The following is a 22,493-nucleotide window of genomic DNA, read 5'->3' on the forward strand; positions in this document are numbered from 1 at the left end:
ACATGATGTATGGTTACCCGTTTCTGACCGGGGAGAACGCCTGGAAGGATTATTAGACTCTGTAAATCCGATCTCGTTTCGGTTCACTGAGCATCCACGCCAACACATCCTCGTGATAGTCGGGCCGGATCAATGCGTGTCAGTCATGAGGGATTCCACATTCCTGTCATGTATAGTAGAGAAAGTAATTTTTATATAAAAAGTAAATTTTAGTTACTTCCCAGGTGCGTCACATGCCAGCAAGTCAATATTATGAAAGCCCAATAAAAGAGAGCCTTTTGCATTCGCATTATAGTACAGGGAAAACCCTAGGAATACACCATTCTTTGGACATAGGGGCAAAAGCCTGTACAAAGGCGTCCTGGAAAATCCGCCATTCGCGACTTTCATGGTCACTCCTTTGGCCTCCTGTGAGGACCTGTCCCTTCTCGAACGTGCATTCAGGCATTTAATTGCATTTTATGGAATAAGACTTGATAGGAGAACTAGATCCAGTCACTGTGTGAGTGTTGTGGAGGTACGTCCGATAAGGATGGTGGCAATCCGGACTCCTGCGCGATATTAAAATAAAGTCGATCCCAGTGTGAAGCAGGGTACCTACTCGTAAAGCGTGCAATAATCCGAGTAAACTCGAATCGAGCTGACTTTTCCCTTGCTATCAATCTTTGTTAAAGGGCATCATCACTTTGCGAGAGCTTGCTAAGCTTACACGAGATCATTCAAAGCCACACACGTGCCAAGAGGCCAGATCACTTGGGTATTCTGGCCGCTATAGACGACTGCCTGCGCTGCGTGAGCCCACTGACGCTCTGTGTATTCTCTTGGGGATGGGGTCATGGCCTACTGCTGGGCGTGGGATGAATTCAGTGCCGTCAAGTCATATTCAGTATCGTCGATCTTGTATTGAGCGCTGTCAATGTCATATTAACCACCATAGTATTGGGCGATGGCGCCTGTAGCGGCACTTGCAAAAACAAACAAGTTTGAGAGACGCATTGTTTTTATTTAATAGCTTGAGATGTGTAAGATCAATGGAATTAGAATTAGTCGTGCGGGTTGTGCAGGATTTTGGAAGGTAATCTTGGGAGATAAAGTAAATATTTATATCTTATTACTTCTTTTAATTTTCAGAGCTAAATAGATTTATTACCGACATGTTTATTACTAGATCCGGCGAAGCTACCTACGCTAATTAGAATGTTCTAGTCTGATCTAAAAGCGCCAACGCAAATCTAATATACAATAATTTAAAATTTACTTATCAAATACTCGGAGTTATAGGAGGAGGTAAATATATTGGCTTTTATACGTTTGCGGGGGAAACTTAAATATAGGTAACTAAAGATGTTGGCTTTCAATCCCGTTATATTTAACCTAAATAGCCCCTTTTTTACTATATTTACATTTTATTATGAAGTTTATAATTATTAGCTTAAAACTTACCTTTAAAAGTTTCGTTTAAAATACAAAATCAGACCCTAAAATAGAATAGCTACACCCTAAACTTTCTATATTAAGTAGCCTAATTTTTATAATTTTATAAGTGCTTCTATTATTTATATTTCTTTTTCCTGCTAGTTTTATTATATTTATCCTTCATCTTATAATATATTAACTTATAATAGGAAATTACACAGTATACGACTTTCAAAATGCTCTTTAATATCACCAAAATACTCAATTATCTTCTACTAATAGCTTCCACGCTAACAATAGTTTATGGAGGGGAACAAAAAGAGGGCACCAACCACGGTGCAGTCGCCTCGGAGAGCAAAACGTGCAGCGAAATTGGCACGCAATTACTTCAAAAGTGTGACCAAAATGGGTGTGAAAATGCTGTAAACGCTCTCGTTAGCACGGTTTTCTGCATCGGGACTGTTGCCATGTACCACAGCGGTATTGGCGGCGGTGGCTTCGCCCTTGTTAGAATGCCAAACAGAACATACAATTCGGTTGACTTTTGAGAGGCAGCACCAGTTAAAGCGTATGAAAATATATATCAAGGCAATATAGATGCTAGCAAGATTGGCGGCTTGGCCAGGTAAGAAGCTTGATCTCCTGGGGGTTAAAACATTCTAACACTAGCTTTGCAATATAGCGCTGTCCCAGGCGAGCTTTAAGGCTTGAAATACATTCACGAAAGCTATGGAAATCTAAGCTGGGCCGATGTCATGGCTCCTGCTATCGAGCTTGCCCGATATGGCTTTCCCGTCAGCAAAGACTTGGTTATATACATGGACTTAACAACACCGAATACCTTCTTCACAGATAAAGAGGAATAGGCTATAGACTTTGCTCCGGAAGGGCATCGTGTGAGATACGGCGAGATAATAACTCGAAAGCAATACGTGGATACACTAAAAACTATTGCGAATCAAGGCCCCAAAGCCTTTTATACTGGACCTATCGCTGAAGCGACTATCCAGGCTTTGAAAGGACGTAATAGCTCTATGGAAATGGAAGACCTCAAAAACTATTCTATTGTTCGCCGGAATCCCGTGAAAATACAATACCAGAACCACAGCCTCACAAGTATAAATGCCCCGTCTAGTAGTGTTGTGGCGCTTAGCGCCTTAAATATACTAGGTGGTTATCCTGATTTCGAAGAGCCTCGAAAATCAAATACATTAACACACCGAATGATAGAAGCGATCAAATAGGGATACGGCCAGCAGAAAGGGCTTAGCAACCCTGGATTCGTGGCTCTTAACGAGTACACTACAAACATAATATCAGAAAAGACTAGTGACTGGATACGCACAAAGATCTCCGACTATCAAACATTTAACGACGACTATTATGATGTTGATGGTACAGAGTTACTAAAGACACCTGGGACATCACATATTGTAACAGCGGATACCAGTGGCCTGTCTGTATCTATGACAACCACGATTAACTTGTATTTTGGCTCTCATGTCATGGTTCCAGAGACTGGTGTTATTATGAATAACCAGATGAACGACTTTGACATTCCTAGCGAGCGGAATAGATTTGGCCTTGACTCTAACATGGCCAACCTTATTGAAGGTGGGAAACGACCATTATCAGCCATCTCGCCGATTATCGCCAAGACGAGTAATAATGAGTTGCTCTTCTTGATTAGGTGCGCTGGAGGAATCCGGATTACCACGGCTAATATACAGAATGCTATCCACTTGTTGGATGGCAGGATAACTGTTTTGGAGGCATTGAGCGAACCAAGACTCCATGCTCAACTGGGGCAGGCAAGGAACGTGACGATTGAGGGGGGGTATGATAATGGCGTAATTGGCTTCTTGGACTCATTGGGCCATGGTATTAACAGAGGATCAGCGCAGTCCTCGGCGCAGGGCTTGCGGCGATTACCAGACGGGTCGTTTGAGGCTGCTGCGGAGCCGAGACAGTGCAACTCTGGTGCATATGTTGTGTGAAGTATGGGAAATTGGATCTTCTTCTTGATTGCACGTAAATGCCAACGTACTAATCTTCTTTTGGCGGGATCCTTGTACTTGTTTTCGTTTCTTTTTTTGAACCATTGTCATTCATTATCGTCGACATTCTGCTCACTGGCAATTACGCTACCTTGACTAGCTAGGCTGGATCATCATCTTTGCTAGTGGCTATAGCCGTATGTGCTAGATGAGGCGACATTTTCTATTTATCACAGGTAATAGTAATGGTCGAACAGGTATAGGTTTAGTAGGTTCTTAATTCACCAGCAGTTATAACTAAAGTATGCAAGCTACTACTTGATTATTTCGTTTCAGGACGTACCAATTTAAACCTAGCCGCTATACAACCAGTCCCTGACCTTTTTTTATCTAACTGAGTACCTTCCAATGCATCTGTGTAGTATCTCGATTTAATCTCGAATGCTCCTTACTGGAGTTGCAAGATATCTAGCTCGAATTGCAAGCAGCAATCTAGCTGATGGCCTCTCCGAGTTTGTCTTTCTTCTCGGCCTTTTTGCCACGAGTCTTCGCGAGCCCGCTAGATGCATGCGCCTTGAGAAACTATTGTCTAACTTGGCCTAGTTTTTCAGCGAGACTGTCAAGTAGGTTCTCGCTCGCCGCCGTAGGTTGGCATGGATCAGTGCACTTAATGCCCCCAGTGCAATGTCCGCTCTGGATTTGGAAGCCAAGCCCGGTAAACATGTCGCAGCTGCACTAGCCCACGTACAAGCACTCGAGAAGCGGTCAAGTTGGGATCCAAGATCTGGTGCTGGAAGATGTCCTTGAGATCGAAGCCACCCAAGGCGTCGTCTTATCATGGACGGTATTGACGAGCTTTACGAACCCTGTCCCCGTCATGAAGTGGTCCTTGGGGTCAACTTTTTGGATACCACCCCGGTACCGCTCTGGCATGCTCTGTTACGTATGGCGGAGTCAGGCTAGATTTCCCCCCATTCGATTGAGAGGACTGTGGCCATTCCTGGCTGGAGATCCCTTCGTCTGCATTTGATTGCGAAGCTCAAGAAGAGTATCGCCGCCAAGATTTGCCGTTCAAATTACTGAATATAAAAAAAGAATACACAGAACTTTGAAACTCGAGGTTGTTATTTAGAGTTATATATCAAATATCCTGCTCTAAAACAAGACTATCGTATAAACCTCCCTGGTAATTTTTGTTGTGCCGGCAGGTTGAGCTGCCGTGATTACCGTTACTCGCACCCTTCAGCACCACGCAACCTAATAATCGTAGAAGTTCCATAAATTAGGCAATTCAGTCAGACTGATCGGGAGTTCTGTGCCCGCGGGACATGTAATGATAGTCGATGGACCTGGTTGAGAGCACCACTCTAGATAGTCTTGGTTGCATCCGACGGTTGAAACCTGGACACATCCGACAAAGCCGGGAGCGATCGGCTTTACCTGGTAATTAAACGTGTCTTCATTACCACCAACATAGCTGACCTCTACCTGTCCGTTGATTTTCAGGTCCGCGCTTGGCCCTCCAGGAAATCTAGCTTCTCCTCCTGTCTGCGCAATCTGGATTTCTGGCCCTCCTGGTACTTTAACCACATCGACGGGGTTGTTCATGTCATTCGTTATAATAGCTTCACCAGCCTCGGCTTGTTGCATACTCCAGTAGTATGCTGGGGAACCCAGAGAGAACGCAGCAAAGAAGGCTGCAACAGAGAGCATAGAATACTTCATAGTAGCGGGAGTTTAATTAATAGCAGAGAATGTGTTGATGAGCAGAATAGACTATTTTGCAGAGAGTAGATAATCTCGTGTTATTCTCAGCCCTCCTACTTATATTTTTTTATTAACAGATGGCTAGGATTATTTAAAATATAGAAATAATAATATTTAATAAGAAACTTTAATAACTAAAGTTAAAATAAAGTAAAATTTATATTTACTTTTTACTTTTTACTTTTATAACTTAATAAATAGTAATTTTTCCTTCCTAGAAAGTCAATTGTTTTTGGTAGGATTGCTGCTATTATATTCAGGGGTGGATATTTATCATTTAGATTCAGAGGTGGAATGTAACACTTGCTAAAAAGAGATTACAAGCTGCCTGCATAAAAAGAAACTTAAAGTTTACTGTCTTAAGCTTCGACTAATTAATAGCCACATAATACGACTTATATTGGTTATATTACGCGGTTGGAATTCTGGTATATTCACGACTATCTAATTTTTTTTATTACATATCGGAAGCTTAAGATATTTTACACTCTGTTTACTATTGCCGCCTATTATATAGTCCAAGTGCGCTTAACCAAGTTACTACGCTTGGTACTTGGCGAATATAGCCTTTCATCAGGAAAGGCAGATCCGAGACAAGTTTGGTGGCTTAAAGCTTAGATTGCAGCGTTGCAACTACAAAAACCCTAAATATGTTAAGCAGCTATCAAGTCATTTTAACTCGACGAATTGATATAAGGTTCTGCCACCTACACCTACAAAAAGTGGAGATGACTCCTCGTAGTGTAAGGGTTGAATATCGCTATGTATGTATTTCACATGAGCAGACTGCTGCCTACGAAATACTACCCACAAACTGCGACTCATAGACTGCCGTTTGCAGAGAGCCCCGTAATCTTCTCGCAGACCGCTGCTTACAAATTACTGCACACAGAGAACTAAATACAGACTATTACTTACACATTACTACGCTCAAATAACTGCTTACAGATTGTTATTCACGGATTCCTACTTATAAAGTACTGGCCACAGATGTATGACGCGAAAACAAGTGTGTGGCTGGTAAATATGCACTACTGCATGTACGATTGCGTATTTTTACCTGCAATCAATAGACACTTGCGTTTATCCCAAGGCTGTAGCCATCTACGCAGCCATGGCTTCTCAGGGCGGTGCGGGCAAATGCGCACTTTGTGAGGAAATATCTCATAACATCTTAAGGTGAAGAGAGTGACAATGCAGATGAAAGAACATGAGAAGACATTTCAAGAATGCGGGAAAGACCACTCCGGGTCTGGAAAACTCAGGCACAAATCTCAACCCTAATGCAGAGAGGAATTCGGACGGAAAGACTATTGCACCAGAGTGCTTCAGATGTGAGATTGAGTTATGCATTTATACGAAACGGACCGCAGAAGTTTCTGGAGTTATCACCCGGATGGCTAGCAAATATAAACGCTTCGCTCGTGGCGGATAGGTCTCGCTGTGACTGCAATACTTATTCGCCCAGCCTCGCACTGCTTTGAAGATACCATGATATAGACGTTACAACATAAACTTGCTTTTTATTTTTTTTATTTTCTCGGTTCACACGCATTCCTCGGTATAACGTGTGTGGTCGGATTTGAATCCGCGTCGATGTCTGGTGTGAAGGGTACAAGGGTAGAAGTCAACTGGCCATAACTATAAACAAACTGGGACACGTCACACCTGCTTGCCAGTCAGTTACTGAAACTAGGACGGAGTCAAGAGACTAAATCCAGTTAGGTTTGGGATATGGAGTGGTGTATAAGCCCAAGTTATCTTGATGGGGGCGAGAGGAAACACCGCTCACAATCATGGTCAACCAGCTAGGAAAGACCTCGGCGAATAGATATCAAGGTATTAAAGACTCTTTGCTCCTCATATAATATCTGAGCACAGTGCTACACAAAAGAATGGAGGAAGGAATTGCCTAGCCTTGCTATCTTCGTGAATATTGCTCAAGCAGCTTAACCACACCCATGTGCCCTCTGACCGCAGCTATTGATAGCGGCGTGTCGCCTATTTTATTCTTGACCTCAATATTAGCCCCGCGGTCAAGTAGCAGCTTTACTATAGATTCATGCCCCCCCCTAGCGGCGTTTAATAGCGGTGTAACCTCAGATGTATTCCTAGCCTCAATATTAGCGCCGCGATCAAGTAGGAGTTTAACTACAGTTTCGCGCCCATGCTCAACGGCTGTTAACAGCGGCCCGTCATCAAATTTATCCGTAGCCTTAATATTAGCGCCGCGATCAAGTAGCAGTTTAGCTATAATTTCGTGCCCATTTTGAGCAGCCTTTAACAGCGGCGTGGCCTTATCTGTATCCTCAATCTCCATACTAGCACCGTGGTCGAGTAATAGTTTAGCGATAGTGTTATGCCCCTTCTCAGCGGCATTCAACAGCGGCGTGGCCCCCAATACATTCTTCACGTCGACATTAGCGCCCTGGTCGAGTAAAAAGTTGATCATGTCTTCGTATCCTTGTTGAGCTGTCCAATATAACAAAGCGTCTCTTAATGCGGGTGCTTTAGTGACATCGATGGCTAAGTTGTGCCAGTCTCGAAGCAAGGCTTTATGACTTCTTATCGCATGTTGCTTCCATGCGTAGTATGAATATTCCACGAATAAATGAAGTGAAAATCTACCTCTTTGGTCTATTAGTTTATTAGTTTGGTCAAAGTCAATTCTCAACGACCAATGACAAAAATTTAGACGACTCTGGCTAAACTTGTCTGCGCTCAAATACATCCAGCAAACCTTAAAAATAAGGATATTCGCCTCGTCCACGCTGGTATGGTACCACGTATTGGCTGTGTGCTCATCGAGAAGGAAGTCTTTCACAGACTGATGACAGAAGTTGAGAGTTGCGTTATCCTCACTGCCTGTATGGAGGATCGAGCTGCAAACTGAGAGAATGTCAGAATAAAGCTGCATATCCTCGCCACTTAATATTGAATTCGTCTTCCAAGTTGCATATGCGGCTTGGAGCTCAGTCTTCTTCAAAGGACGCAAGGCCGCTACCATGAAACGCAAGATGAACTGGGCATTCTCTCTGTTTTGGTCGGGAATTCTGTCCAGAATGGTAGAGTACGTGTTGTCAAGCCCGTGAGGAAGGCGATTCAACTTCTCCTCCACTTTATGCATGAGCGTTGTTTTCAGCTCTGCAATCATGAGAGATACCCAGAGAAAGGTATTTCCAGATTCTCGTTTCAGGGTTTCAATAACCTTTTGCTTTAGGCTTAGTGGGTAGTGCTTTCTATTTGCGAGCTCATCAACTCGGTCGTCAATATATTTGGCCAGATCATGATTTATCTCGGCAGAGCCCATTTGTAATTGAGTTCCAACATCCTGTAGCTCATCCTCGATATCATTTATATGGGGCCTGCAGGTAAGCAGGATCTTGATTTTGCCCGAATCCCCGGCGGGAGATAGTTGAGAAATTATTTGGATCCGGGGGAGTAAATCCTTACGAGTCGAAGCTTCACACTCGTCGAGAGCATCAATGAGGACGAATACTTTGTCTGAACGCTCATCCAGAAGCATGTTTTTCAGAATCCGCCGGAGAGCATAGACATCATTAAATAAACTGTCAAAGGTACGGCTCTCTTCGTACTTCTCCAAATCTGGCTGGACATGCTCAAATAATTCGTTTCTTTGTAGCAGAAGCTGCCACACGAGGCTTCGCAGTATCGCGGTTGGTGTCTTTCTCTCCTGATCCTTATCATCACAGAAAAAGTGGATAAACGTCTCTGAGGGATTTTTTTCAATCTTGCACTTCAAGAATCTCACGAGAAATGTTGCCATCATCGTCTTTCCGATGCCTGGGGAGCCGATGAGGCGAAGAAGGTGTGAGTTCGTTCCAACAGCCCAAGCAGAGAATTCCTCGCGTTTTAGAATCCACTCGCAAGTGTTCTCTACTCGTTGACCCTTTTGGGCCTCAATCTTTGATAAGACATCCTCTGGATTTTTAACTCTCATCCGTTGGAGGCATCTCTGGAGTCCTCCGGATGTTGACGTTTCGTCCGTTGGGATAGGCTTCGGGTTTCGACGGCGATTAAGTCCCTCGTCAGTGCCTTCAACCATACGTTGTATCTCCGGGTAGATCAACTTGAAAGAAGGGTCGTCAGCACCGTAGTACTTGTTAATCTTGAGGTGGTCGGTGTGTAGCGATATTTTGTGATGGCCGTCAATGCAGGCGCTGTCTTCGTCAACAACCTGTTGAGGCGTTAGATCTTGCGCTGCGCAACGACAAGGAATAGAACACAAACCAATGTTCTCGAGGGAACAAAGGTCCCCAGAAGAGGTAACCGGGACGAGTAGTCTGTCACGAGCTGTTCAAAGGCGCAAACTACTGGCACCGATTCGGAAAAGAGCCAGCCAGAGAAGTCGCGTAGACGGTCCGCGAGGGAATCCGAATGCTTCTCCAAGGCCTTTAGTAGCCTATCTTCAGGAGCCAAACCGGACGGCATAAGAGATGCAATTATTGCTCCCCATGCTGCGGCTGGGCTCCCTCGATGAGGCGTGCCAAGAAAGACCACCCCGATAGTCGATGCGGAGATTGAAAGATGCGGAGAGCAATGTCTGGATGCGGATACGATGGCCTGCCAACGGTTAAAATGGTTGAGTGAGTAAATGTCAGTACACACACAGTCGCGTGTGAGGCACCATATCATTGTTGCTATGCCGGCTCGTTCGAGCTAGCTCTTTTCCTCTCCGATCTTGATCAAGCTTTTCACTTCTACCGGGCCTCTTGTAACACGCACTTGATAAGTCGCATTACGAGCTCTTGTGCCTTCATCGTAGACCCCTCGCGTGGACCCTCACACTAAGGACTATTTGCGACGGTTACGTACTTGTTCGATAACATTGCCCCCAAAACTATGTCCGATAAAGATCAAGGGCCTGTCAATAGCCTGCAACAGAAAACCATCAGCATACTAAGTAGGCTATAAATCGCAACATGGGACTAACTTTGTTCTGCTCGCGATCGTTCCGGAGACTATCTAGAAGGGTGTCCGAAATGCTCGAGAGTTTCTGTTGAGGGGCGTCCCAGAACCATCTCGAATCGTAGTTGAAGGCTAGAACTCGACATGGCTTGGATATCTTAGCTGGAAGTAGTTCTCGAAGCCAGTTAAAAGGTTTGTCGGGGTATCCGCGACGGTTAGGAGGGTTGTTCTTGGGCAGCCAGACCCAGGCGTAGTCTGGATTCGCGCCGAGCCCATGAACAGCCACGATACTAAGCATAATGGTCAGGTCTTATTTTCCATCACTTGTCAGCGTTGACATACTCAATTTTGGGCGCATCAGAGTCGTGCAATATTTGCAACCCTGGCTCAGCTGCTGGTGGAAGAGTCTTGTTTGATGCGTTGCCTTCGTCTGGCGAAACGCCTTCTGATGGCGTCAAATTCGCGAAACTCTCGTCGCCAGGAGTTTTTTTAGTTCTTTCTGAGCTGTCAATTCTCTCATTTTCTGGTTCGAGTTTACCGCTTTCGGGCGGCGACCGACGCAGATAATAGAACGAGAATATGAGTACGATGGGAAGCACGAAGTAAATGGGAGACACGGCCCTAGCGGCACCTTGGGGTAGCGTGAAGTCTTGGTTAAGGCCTGGGAACGGAAATAAGAACATTTCAGAATCATATGCCGTGGGATCTGCCGTGTTTTGTGTTGTTCTGTCTTTGCACAGTTCACAGAGGCCTCGCTTGTCCAGTTACTTGGTTTCTGGCTGATAGGTAGCGAGGAGATTTCACGGTCGTCTGTTTCGTTGTGAGCTGACAAGCTAAAGGGGATCCACAACTTGCGGCGAGGAGAAAAACCCCCAGGTGCTTCATCTCGGGGGGTCAGGGGAGGTTAAGGGGGCAAGAGACCGTAGCGGGTGGCCAAACAGCTAGAAGCTAGCCACAGGAGGGATAATACGTGGCAACGTACTGACGTATGAGACGTGCCCTCTGTCCCCGCATGGCGAACGGTGAAAGAAGGGTAGGTCAGGCGTCCAATGTCGTATCTCGGGTGTTGTCAGCCCAACGGTAACACGGCAGTGACTTGTACGGTGCTACACGGACCACACCGTATCAAAATGCTATTCGTTCTGTCCATGATTCCACTGCATTTGTAGGCCAGTGGAATGGTTGCCGTGGTAGTTCTGTGATTGGAACAAGTGCGATTGCTGACTACGACGAGACTCCAGATCCATGCCGGTATTCGGCCCGTCCCGCCGCTAGTGCCGCTAGCGCTAGTTCGTCCGAGCTGCCCTCGTGTGTGGGGTTGACCTTGGTCTGCACTACATGCAGTAAACAGTGGAGGTACCTGTTTGCGCTTTGAAGTTCTAGTTTTAACCAAAGATTCTATTAAAAATCTGTCTAGTTTTCCTGTACTGAAATCTATTGTCACGAAGCAATTGGACCCAAATATGACGTTTAAAGGACGAAAAGAAGATAACTTTTATTGATACTAGCTACTGCTGCGAGAAAACACCATGCCAACGGGTCAATGGACAGCTTCCACGAATATATCAAGAACTTGCTTTCCAAGAACTAAATCGTGGTATACTTTGTAATAACAGAGACATTATAGCGTCCAGCCTGAGTGGTTGGGTGTTTTGTTCAGAGACGAGTTGTAGACTGCAGTATCGTGACCAGAAACAATAAGTTGTAATGCGAAGTTGAATTCGCATAATAGTTTTATTGTTGAATGTTGTATAATAGTCCTTCTGTAAAGAAAGAAAAAATGGTGCCAACATGACTTATTTCCAAAACAGGGGCTCAAATCATCGCGGATCAAGCGTTTTGACCACTAATTCTGATGCATTTGGCCGGGGTGCCTCATGCAGCGAGCGCAATCTTGGGCATCTGCGTGGCCTTCAGATCCTGTAAATATCTCGATGCTGGCTAGCATGGGACCAGGAGAGTCTAGTCTTCCTTATCAGACGTCTCAGTCCCATCCTCATCCTGAATCTTCAAAGTCGTGCCAAATGCCAGATTACACAGCGACAAAGCAATGTGTCTGTGCAGCCTACCGCACAGCACATCACAGATGTAGCTCTCTGACTCGGAGCGGAAAGCGGCGCGCTCATCAGGAGTCAGTGTCACGCACCCATGGCAAAGGGGGCACATGTGGATGTTTTTCCGGAATTTATCTCTCCTGGCTTCAGTCCTGTCGAAAATTTCACACCTCCTCATGCAACACGTGCTGTGTTTCTCATCGAGATGTTTCTCAAAATCAGCCTTGTCTTTAAAACTCGCCAAAGGGCCACACGCGAAGCATTCCCAGGGGATGGGCGGACAGAGTTCCCGCGGCCACCTCTTCGAATGGCTAGTCGTCATGTGATCGTCCCACGATTCGAAATCTTTGAAAGGGGTCTTTCGTTTGTCGCATTTTTCGAAAAGGCACATGAAGGGTCGGACGTCGTCGAGAACATGACGGCTAGGTCTGTTAGCGCCGTGGCGATGGAAATTTTGACTTCGTAAAACAACTTACGTCCAATTTTTTCCCGAGAGTTCCGACCGCGCCAGTGGCTTCGCACAATACTCGCAAGGCTGACCAGTCGATTTGGTCTTGTCCGGGGGGGGAGGAAAGTTTTTTATATCATCGACGTTTACCACATCGATAAATAACTTGCTGTTAGGCCCCATGGTGCCGCACCAATCCCTGAACCAAACAGGCCTGTCTGGTACGGCCTCCTCCTCCTCGGCAGGTAATTCCTGCTTCGACCGGTGCTTTCTGATGGACTGTAGTCTCTGGTGCCGGCGGGGTATGGCGAGTAGGAGGGGAGCTTGCAAACGGAGCGTGGCACTCTTACAATCGTCATCAAATTGTTGTTGCGCCCGCAGGACGGGATCGGCATCCAGAGGGTTCCTCTCTTCGTGGTTTGTCATGACTAGGTTGTTCAGGCTCTGTGCGCAAGCTCTCAATATAACTTCTGTAATTCGAAATTTCGGCACCAATCTGTCGAGGAGATTCCAGCCTTGGTGAAGGGAATTTTGCATCTTGTTGTAAAGGAAATACAAAAAGTATCCCAAATTCCACATAAGACCTCGCCTTGTGTCGAAGACTTGTCGCAAATACGTCGGCCGAAATGTAGTATGATATAACATTTGAAGCTGATCCCCACACACCCGAAGGGGCAGCGGGCTAACATCCCTCGCAGCAATGATGCGCAGCATGTCGTGCTTTGAATGAGCTGCCATTGCTGCTATGGGGGCACCTGTCGAGATGTTGGAAGGTACAAGTCTGAATTTTAGGAGGCGAGGGGGAGGCCGTGTTTTATAGAGAATCGATGGACATGGACAGCGCATGAACAGCACAAGTCCTGTAGCTTACCGTTGTCACTGCAGGTGCACAAGTTGCATCGATATGTCTATGAATACAAGTCTGCACAAGTTTCAGTGAACCAACAGAGGACGGGTGAACTGTCCCAGGACACCCAAACCACCCAAACCCCTAGCTCGTCCATGTTGTTCACCGATAGTCTGAGATCATGTCGTAATAGTACTGTTGTTGCGACAGGTCCAGACTCAGTTCATCGCCCACCGGCTTTGTTCTGCAGATCTCTGTCTCCCCTGCTCTCCCAGTGAAAAAAAGCAGCTACCATCTGCCAGGGCTCAACAAAGAGGGTCTTCAGTGACAGGGGCAGGGCAACTGGGCTTGGAACAGTAGTTGGATATCGATATCATAAGCAACGTCAAGGTATCAAAGATCCCTGGTTTTCCTCAAGATTTTGAGGGACCAGAGATCTATATAAATATAAGAACTTGGTGAGGGCTAGTCCCTGAGGCAGCCCTTGCTTCGGGTCCGAGTCCGGGTTCTCCCGATGCTTTTCTTTGTTGTTGTGTCACCCCTGTTGGCCGATGCCTTTGTCCAGGCCTTGGCCGTGTGACACCCTCCTATTCAGGCACCGTTTGTCCCATGCAGCAGAGAGTTTGGTCATTGTTCACCCAACAACCGTCCACAGCATTTAGGCAGCTGGGTGTGGCGTCATGACTGCCTACTCCGGAGAGCGCACCATGTAATGCAGAGATGTACAAAGCACTTCATACATACGTATGCAATACGAGACTAGCTCGAGGCGCTCGTCAGACATTGGCCTTGGATTAAATGCCACCTTGGCTGATGGTAGCTCCTACATACGACCTGGGTTCTACCCTATCCCCCTTCAGCTAGCGATAGCCATAGAGGTAAGACGATTGACTTGATCCGCCGCAACGGCAGTTGCGACTGTACTATTATTGACAAGCACAACCAGATTGGCGGTAAGTCGAACGACGATAAGTATCCCGGGTGTTGCTGCGATGGTAAGACGCGACCCTGCCCGTTTGGCTACATGCAAAATCCACCATGCTAACTCTACCGCTTTCCAAAGTATGGAGCCATTTGTACTCCTTCCCATTTGATCCGCATCCAGACTGGACTCGAGAATACCCAGGACAGGAAGAAATCCTCTCGTACCTGATTCGGGTAGCCCAGAAATGGGGTCTCTACCAATACATCTGCTTCAACACTGAAGTGGAAGCCACAACGTGGAGTGACTCTACTCACCAATGGGAGACGTCTCTCAAAGTCCTTGGCGGGAAAGCTGCCGAATATGCGGCGTCCTACACCGTCACAAGCGACTTTGCCATATCGGCAGTCGGCCAGTTGAACGTACCAGGATATCCAAACATCACCGGACTAGATTTCTTACAGGACAGAATGATGTACTCGGCGCGGTGGGATCCAAATTATGACTTGAAGGGCAAAAAGGTAGCCACGATTGGCAACGGCGCGACCGCAGCGCAGATCCTACCAGAAATCGTCAACATTGCCCAGGGCGTCACCGTCTTCCAGCGATCGCCAAACTGGATCATTCCATCAGCCGACAAGCCTATTAGCGAAACAATGCGAGCGATATACAGACATGCTCCTGGTGTTCGCAGACGGTACCGTGCTTCGCTCACGGATATCCACGAGACCCTGTATGAGTCCATAGTTGACGTCGCCTCCCTGGTGAATGACTTGGCAAGGCAGCTGCGTCTCGATATGATGAACAAGCAAATTCCAGATAATGCGGCCTCGAAGAGGAAACTGAGCCCGACTACGCACCCGGTTGCAAGCCCGTCATCATCTCGGACGATTACTTCCCCGCCATACGTCGGGACAACGGCACGCTTCAGACGAACCTCATTGACAACATATCTCCCGCGGGTATCACGAGCGTGGGGACGCTCGCGCCTACCTGGGCATGACGGTTGAGCATCTCCCGAATTTCGCCATGATGTGCGGGCCCAACACAAGCTTGGGCCACAATTCGATTATCCTCATGATTGAAGCCCAGTCTCGATATATTAATACCCTGATCGCCCTCGCCATCAAAGCACGAGCCAGTGGTAGTCATTTCACAGTTGTTCCTCTTGTCACACGCATGGATGCTTATAATAGTGAAATCCGAGATCGTCTGGCGAAGAGCGCGATTGCTGATCCGAGCTGCGACGGTTGGTATAAGAGTGCCCATGGTCTCGTCACGGCGACAGTTGAATGGGGTGATTTCCAGGTTTCTGGGGAATGGAAGCCGTGAAATCCGAGGGGCGTCAATATATCGGGATAGTGGCTGCAGCAACTCGTATTTCGACACTGAATGTTCTAGGTATTGCCATTGCTACTCTTGCCGTAGTATCCGATTTTGCACCGATTTAATGAAACGACTCAAACTCATGTAAAGCGCTTCACAATGCTCTATTTTTAAGGCATTTTTTGGATGTCTTTTTGGTTTTACATTTGTATCTTAGCATGTATGATTGTATTAAATAGCGCACCACCGCCACAGTATTATTTGACACCAGATTGTATAAGTCGTTCTGCTCGGTTAGACTCGATGCTTCTATCTCCTTTAAAGGTTAGTTCATGCAGAATCTGGAAACTCAAGGTGAGCACAGTGGTTTTGCCATGCTCATCATCGTCTTTAAATCCGCCGACCATGTGACCAAACAGCCTAAAAGAATGGCACAACTTACAAAAATAAAGTCTGCCTTAATCTCAATAATGCCAGGGCAAAATTCTTCAAAATACTTCGCAGGCATTTCCTCAACAGCAGATTCAGGAATATCCCACAGCCGGCCGACTGCAGAGCAAGCCACCCCTACCCTTCCGCTAATGACAACTTGGCGTAAACTCTCAGATTACCCCGTCTCGTATATCCCATATTCATATCTCGCACAATTCGGACATCTTCTGCCTCCGTATCGTACAGTTCCATGTCAAACCGACGAACTAGATGAGCAACTGTCAAGAATAACTCCATGTACGCGAGGCTAAAGTTGCCAGTTAGCTACCAAGCCAGAACCAATGTTGTCAATACATCCGGAACAATTACTTTATGCCGATACACGCTCTGCTCCCCCTCGTGAATGAAGTCAGGTACTTCTTCAAGTTATCTCCATTCTGTGCCGCCTTGACCCATCTCTCGGGGTCGAATCGTTCCGGGTCGGGGAAAATAGAAGCGTCCCGGTGGAGAATGTAGCTAGAGCTGCTGATTGGAGTCTTTATCAACAAGTATATTAGCAGTTGAAAGAAGTAAACTCAAGAGAAGGTCTTCTCACACACCCCAGAGGGAATGACGTAATCTTTGTATTTTAGAGCCTCTGTCGGCGCAACACGGGGCAGCCGTCCTGTCAATCCATACGATAGGCGTAAGGATTCATCAACAACGCCGCTCTAGTCATCCGCAATAAGCAACGTCACCATCTCGGTCATGCGATTACCTACCATGTAGGGCAACTTTTCAAGCTCAGGCCAAGTCGGCCTCGCATCCAGCGTGGGCATCACCCTCTTCAATTCCGCTCGCAGCGTGTCTCGAAGGTCCTCGTCCCGGGCGAGATGGTAAGCGGCAACCGTCCAAACACGAGCCGTCGTTTCTGTCCCAGCGGCAATAATGGCAAACGTTTCATCGCGCAGTCGGTTATAGCTTCGTTCCTTCAGTGGAATACTAGGATCCGCCAAGGCGGCGACCATAGTTTTCCTTGTCAGCTGGGAGCTTGTCGTTGGAGTAGGTGACGTTTTTTCATGCATAGCCGTGCCTGGGTCGTCCAAGAGCGAGGCTAGGAACTCGAATACTGCTGCTTTTCCTGGCATGAGGGTGGCGATGGCTCGAGGTGGAAGGATGCGCAGTGCATACACCAGCCAGGGGCAAAACCGGCAAATATGTCCTAACTCCATGGCATCCGCAGTAGCACGACGAATATCATTGCGAAAATATTCATCCTCTAAGAAGCCCCCGTGCTTTCCGCAGCAGTAAGACGTGATGATGTCCGAGGTTAGTGCTGCGAAAGCATCATCGAGGCATAGCACAGATTGGTTCCTCTGAAATTCCCGCAATCGCTGCATAAGTTTTTGCACGCGTTCGTTGATAACTTCAGAGAGTTCCAGGACAGAGTGCCTAGAAAAGAAGCCTTTCAAAATACTCCGTCGAAAGCGGTGCAGTTCGTGATCAACAGTGGCCACCATGGAGTCGGGCAGCGCGTATGTAGGCACAAACTTGGGATCTTTGTCACGCGTTCGGCGACTCGAAGCATAGATTTCATCGTAGAAGGACGGGTCGCTAATATGAACCTCGCGGGGGTTGATGCGAACAAGGGGGCCTGTGAGCATGTGCTTAGTGCGTAGCCGCTCGGAAAGGTGTCGGAGATGTATATCTGACCGTATTGCTGGTGCATCTCTTCAATTTTGAACAGGAATTTACCCGGTCGGACCACATTATAGAAGAACTCGTACAACTGTGTGCATGCTGTTATTTTCGGGCCAGGAATCCCGGCCAAGGGGTGAAAGAACAGGCGATATGCGGATTTGAGGCCAAGCCATGTGACCAAAATGACGGCAACGACCCAGAGGCGAAGCACGTCATGAATCATGATGGCAATTTGTGGGAAATGCAGGTACTGTGAGGAGGACTCGAGGCTTGGATAACTGTGTCGTTCATGTTGCACGGTTGGGACTCAACAAAAGCCCAACGCCGTTGCATGAAGCCATCACGGACCAGCCGGAAGCCTCGGCCATCTCGGTTTCTTTCATGTAAATAACCTAGTTCTTGCCCTCCTCTCGTTGATGAGTAACCAAGAACCTTTGGACATCCTTCGAGACCATCTTTAGATTGAGTTGTTACCACTCCAAGCCCTAGAACCTAGCTAGCCCTTGTCACAGTTTATTCGCCGGCCACATGGGCGCGAATAGAGAAGCATGTAACCCTCCAAGCTTTGCCGTTAGAAACAGTCCGGCAATAGCTAGTAATTGCGAGGAAAGTATCAAACTCGTCGGCACACGCGGCCTTTTTAGCTTCTGTGGCATCAATCACACCAGCAGTCAAAGGGTTGCAGTCGGTGGCAATAAGGATTTGTCCACCCCGATGACGTAAAATGAATCAAAGAGGAGCAAATACGCAGCGCCGCCCATGAATTTTCGCCTCGCGCCCAATGTGGTGACAAGAGATGTATACCGGGCACTTGGCATCTCCTTGGACGAATGGATTCGACCATCGACTGTCATACGGAAAGGTAGCACAACGTGTGGACGAACCGGCTGCATCAGCACAAAGCATGCATCGTGACGGACCACAAAGGGGTCGCAGGGTCAGGTCAGGGCTGCCAGGATGAAAGCCCAAGGCAGCCATGACCTAGATGCCTCAGTCGTCTAGGTGAGGCTACACACGCCTGGATTATCATGTATATATACGAGCTACAGGTCGGGGTTCTGGATTCACTTCCCCAAAGACCCTTTAAATCAAATCCAAAGACAACTATTAGATTGAATTTGAAGCTATTCACAAGCCCTCATCGGAAGCCCTTGTCACAGCTGCCAGTCGTAACACTTGGTACACTGCACACGTGTATGAAGAGGAGGACATGGAACATGTTGATAAGACAAATGAGCTTGTGCACGACATGCAAGATGAGTATTTGCTGGGCGGGAGAGACGGACTGCGCTGGCTGTAAATGGGGGATGTCACGACACGTCTCGAGCGATTTTCTCATGCGTCTACAGGAAGAGCTTGCACGCCGTGACACCACCGTGATTACGCATTTGCTAGACGGGAGTAGAAGCGTGGTACACGTCGGCAAAGCAGAGCGCGCGTCCGGATGCAGCCAAAAGGGTCGCAGGGCAGACATGTGCAACACACTTGGGCTATACGCCTTGAAGCACGGGTGGGCATCGTGGGCGCTAGATGCGGCAGCGAGGGAATTGCGCGGCGAGGATGGAACAAGGACGAGCAGGTATATGCCGCGGGTTGACGGGCACGCGGCCGAGGATGATAACGGGCCGTTGGCAACCTGGTGTTCTTGCGGCAACGACACAGCGGCATCCGTGTCGGCATCGGGCCGGGCAAAGTCCCTCTCTTCCGAAGTGACGGTCCGAATAGGGACAGCCCGTCACAAGGCCACCCCCGAGCAGGAGCAACTGCTAGAATTCGCATATCAACGCGGCGCGTGGACCGGCGCGACGCGTCAAATACTCGTGGATGCCATGTGGCTGGCTGGGCCGGGCCGTCGCGAGATTGTGCAGGCCGGCGGCAAAGCCAGCCAAGAAATCAACAAGGGCTCGCGCGGGTCCGTCGAAACAGTGTGGCTGCATTACTTGTTCATCAACAACCACGTCAACCTGCTGGCGGATGGGCTGGAGATGTTGCTGCTCGGGACGTACCTCACCGCGCTGGACCACGGCCGAGTCCGGGCCAGCGACTTCACCGCGTATGCCAGCGAGGTTGCGCGGCATGCAAGCTTGACCCGGTGGGTGATTGCCTCTGACGAGCTGATGCGCCGGTGGCCTGGGATCATGGACTGGCATGCCGGGTGTGTGTCGACGCTGGGCTTGATGCGCGCTCTACGGCTGCGCGCGTGGTCCTTTGCAGCCCACTGGAACGTCACGATGCACCATGAACTTGGCAGCGGCACAGATGGCGAGGAACCGGCGTCGTTGTGGATATACATCATGGCAGCCCTCGGGCACGATACGGGCGACCTGTGCAGTGACGCCAGGAGGGGATGCCTGGACAACTGTTACTATGCGGTCGGTGCTCACGCTGGGTATGAAGGGGTCGCCGCCTGCATGGACATGGTATGTGACGCGCTCGAGGCCGTGGTGCTTCGAGATGCGCGAGGAGCCATGGACATTGGGGTGGTCGCGGGGAGTGCGTGCGCGACCTTTGAACGTACAGGAGGCAACTTGTGTGCTTGCCCCATGCGGCCTTCATGTGAAGCCATCGTGGTCATGGCCAGCGTGTGTGGGCACAGGCGAATTGCCCCCGACGACGCCGCGGATTTGCTGAGTATGCGCGATGCGGTGAGGTCGCGATTCAGCCATCTGCCTCCGTCATCCAGGGGCATGGCGCGGCTGGACCACGCAGCTCGTGAGCAGGCGTACGCAGAGGCTCTGCGAACCCTGGCAACCGGGAACGGCACACAACAGGCACACAGTTGCCTGCAGGTCGCATATGCAAGCGCGGCGCGAGCCATGTGTGGAGAGCTGCGCAGAAGAGCCGCCTCTCTCCGTCATCGTGTCGCGTCGAGTGGGCATGTGCTGGATTTGAGTAGCGACTGTATGTGTGGTGGGGAGTGCAAAACGTGGTGTTGATGTTCGCCTAGGCTAAAATTGCTATGGGAATTTGTATTGAAAGCTCCAGCGACTTTTCTGCACTCAATCGTACATTAGGTAGCTTGTCTCACTTTATACTAGGGAATGACGCTGAACGATTCCCTTTCGATATACCCTTTAGTCTCTATCAGGAATTAGCAGATAGCATTGTCACCGATTTTTCAATGCTCAAAAGGTATGGAGGCACCGATGACGCCGTTGTAATCTGCGCGCGCCCACTTCACCATCCAGTCCGATTGTAGAACTTGCTGTACGGTCGGCCGCTCTTCAGGTCTATATCTGAGCATTTGCACGATCATGTCCAAGATGGCCGCTGTTTCCTCTTCGCAATATTCGCCCATATTATCATCCCGTCGGTACTTTTGCACGGTGTTTTCGAAGGCTCCTTGTATTTTCGGCCATACATGCCGGCCGGGTTTTGGTTTTCCCTTGGCATCAAAGAAGTCCTCTCGATCTTCCCACTTTTCGAACCAGTCGGAAGGCAATGGCCCCAAGGCGTCGACGATCTGACACATGACCTGCGCATTTGAATAAAAGGCGCTACTGAAAAGGGCTTGCATACCTAGAATATCCCAGATGGCAGTTGCGAGACTCCAAACGTCTGCGGAGAAGGAAAGGGGGGTATTCGGTTCAAAATGAGCTTCCGGGGGTCGAAAATCCACTGGTGTATGGCAGTCTTTCGCCAGACGAGGCTCTTCTGCCGGAGCAAACGACTCTCCAAAGTCGCTCAGGAGTATATGTGCGTCTTGTAGCGTAAACTCAGGGGCTTTTTTTTCTATGCAAAGTGGCACTACCGCTCTTGGGGGCACATTAGGGGTGAGAGGATGTCCATCTACTCGTCTGACGGGGTATGAATCGGGTTCGCCGTATTCCTTGCGAAATTGTGCAACGGACAGCTGATTGAAGTCCTTTTGCGCACTAACCAGCACATTACGCAGATGGATGTCTAATGTATAGTATTAGTACGAGTAGCGCTATTTATCATCATGCCACGCACCTCCGTGGACATAGCCTCTTGAATGCACGTAGGCAACGGCAAGAGTGAGCTCGTAAGCTAGGGTACGAGCAACGTCAAGGCGAAACAAACGGCTGAATGAGCTCTCCCGAAGGTTGCAGAGCGCAGGAGCTGTGGTATAGCAAGGGTGGGAGCCGTTGGGGCCTTCGATCCGGAACTCATCCAACACCCGTGGAATGGCCGCGGAGCCTGGAACCGTTGTCTGCTTGCCAAGGGCATGAAGAGCCGTGACTTCATGGGGCAAGGAGTCTGCAATGCCCACCTTCAAGGCAACGTACTGCTTCTTCCGAAAGTCGTGTGCCAGCCAAACGGTTGACCACCCTCCATAGCCCAGTTTGTCTATCACTTCATATCGATCGCGATAGATGTCTCCAATTTGTGTAGGGTGGTAACCGCCAGTTGTGTAGTTTTCTAAGCGCTCCGCACTGTCAATCCACTCGTATTCGTGTGGCGCTATTATTGTGGAATAGGAGCGTGTGGAAGTTGACCGACTGATCGCGTATGGTCGGCGCGTAAATGCACGTAGGAGTGATGGTGAATGGTGAAGCCTTGGCTGGGCAAAACTTGATAAATTTCGGGCAGCGCCACTAAGCGCACTGAAGCGGGTTTTCGAATGCATTTATTGACGACAAAGGTGCTCATTACTGCTTTCCATCGCGATGTAGTTGACTCAGGGGAGACGGCAGGAAATTGTTACCACCAA

The 22,493-nt window shown here is 48.3% G+C and overlaps 8 protein-coding genes across 8 annotated transcripts; 3 read left to right on the forward strand and 5 right to left on the reverse strand.

The window, feature by feature from the left end:
- Nucleotides 1-2,171: 2,171 nt before the first annotated feature.
- GGT (Glutathione hydrolase proenzyme) lies at nucleotides 2,172-3,413 on the forward strand (the record flags this gene model as incomplete). Its single annotated transcript, XM_014684531.2, has 3 exons — nucleotides 2,172-2,225; nucleotides 2,283-2,483; nucleotides 2,661-3,413. The coding sequence occupies 3 exons, from the start codon at nucleotides 2,172-2,174 to the stop codon at nucleotides 3,411-3,413; spliced, it is 1,008 nt and encodes a 335-aa protein (XP_014540017.2).
- A 1,257-nt stretch (nucleotides 3,414-4,670) lies between these two features.
- Nucleotides 4,671-5,138, reverse strand: G6M90_00g068760 (uncharacterized protein; the record flags this gene model as incomplete). Its single annotated transcript, XM_014684530.1, has 1 exon — nucleotides 4,671-5,138. One exon carries the CDS (start codon nucleotides 5,136-5,138, stop codon nucleotides 4,671-4,673), a length of 468 nt encoding a protein of 155 aa, XP_014540016.1.
- A 1,963-nt stretch (nucleotides 5,139-7,101) lies between these two features.
- On the reverse strand, nucleotides 7,102-10,792 carry HET-E1_9 (Vegetative incompatibility protein HET-E-1; the record flags this gene model as incomplete). The annotated part of the gene is made up of 5 exons (XM_014684529.1): nucleotides 7,102-9,378; nucleotides 9,432-9,764; nucleotides 10,017-10,076; nucleotides 10,135-10,399; nucleotides 10,452-10,792. The coding sequence occupies 5 exons, from the start codon at nucleotides 10,790-10,792 to the stop codon at nucleotides 7,102-7,104; spliced, it is 3,276 nt and encodes a 1,091-aa protein (XP_014540015.1).
- Nucleotides 10,793-12,071: 1,279 nt separating this feature from the next.
- On the reverse strand, nucleotides 12,072-13,349 carry G6M90_00g068780 (uncharacterized protein; the record flags this gene model as incomplete). The annotated part of the gene is made up of 2 exons (XM_014684528.2): nucleotides 12,072-12,585; nucleotides 12,640-13,349. The coding sequence occupies 2 exons, from the start codon at nucleotides 13,347-13,349 to the stop codon at nucleotides 12,072-12,074; spliced, it is 1,224 nt and encodes a 407-aa protein (XP_014540014.2).
- Nucleotides 13,350-14,496: 1,147 nt separating this feature from the next.
- Nucleotides 14,497-15,390, forward strand: ktnD (FAD-binding monooxygenase ktnD; the record flags this gene model as incomplete). Its single annotated transcript, XM_014684527.1, has 1 exon — nucleotides 14,497-15,390. The coding sequence occupies one exon, from the start codon at nucleotides 14,497-14,499 to the stop codon at nucleotides 15,388-15,390; it is 894 nt and encodes a 297-aa protein (XP_014540013.1).
- Nucleotides 15,391-16,273: 883 nt separating this feature from the next.
- TRI4_2 (Cytochrome P450 monooxygenase TRI4) lies at nucleotides 16,274-18,041 on the reverse strand (the record flags this gene model as incomplete). The annotated part of the gene is made up of 5 exons (XM_066130887.1): nucleotides 16,274-16,445; nucleotides 16,508-16,674; nucleotides 16,738-16,848; nucleotides 16,900-17,771; nucleotides 17,831-18,041. The coding sequence occupies 5 exons, from the start codon at nucleotides 18,039-18,041 to the stop codon at nucleotides 16,274-16,276; spliced, it is 1,533 nt and encodes a 510-aa protein (XP_065986942.1).
- Nucleotides 18,042-19,155: 1,114 nt separating this feature from the next.
- G6M90_00g068810 (uncharacterized protein) lies at nucleotides 19,156-20,754 on the forward strand (the record flags this gene model as incomplete). The annotated part of the gene is made up of 1 exon (XM_014684525.1): nucleotides 19,156-20,754. One exon carries the CDS (start codon nucleotides 19,156-19,158, stop codon nucleotides 20,752-20,754), a length of 1,599 nt encoding a protein of 532 aa, XP_014540011.1.
- A 182-nt stretch (nucleotides 20,755-20,936) lies between these two features.
- On the reverse strand, nucleotides 20,937-22,432 carry spk-1_2 (Serine/threonine-protein kinase spk-1; the record flags this gene model as incomplete). The annotated part of the gene is made up of 3 exons (XM_066130888.1): nucleotides 20,937-21,721; nucleotides 21,773-22,201; nucleotides 22,279-22,432. 3 exons carry the CDS (start codon nucleotides 22,430-22,432, stop codon nucleotides 20,937-20,939), a joined length of 1,368 nt encoding a protein of 455 aa, XP_065986949.1.
- Nucleotides 22,433-22,493: the final 61 nt, after the last annotated feature.

Source organism: Metarhizium brunneum, chromosome 4, assembly GCF_013426205.1.
Source record: "Metarhizium brunneum chromosome 4, complete sequence".
In the NCBI taxonomy this organism is placed as follows: domain Eukaryota; kingdom Fungi; phylum Ascomycota; class Sordariomycetes; order Hypocreales; family Clavicipitaceae; genus Metarhizium; species Metarhizium brunneum.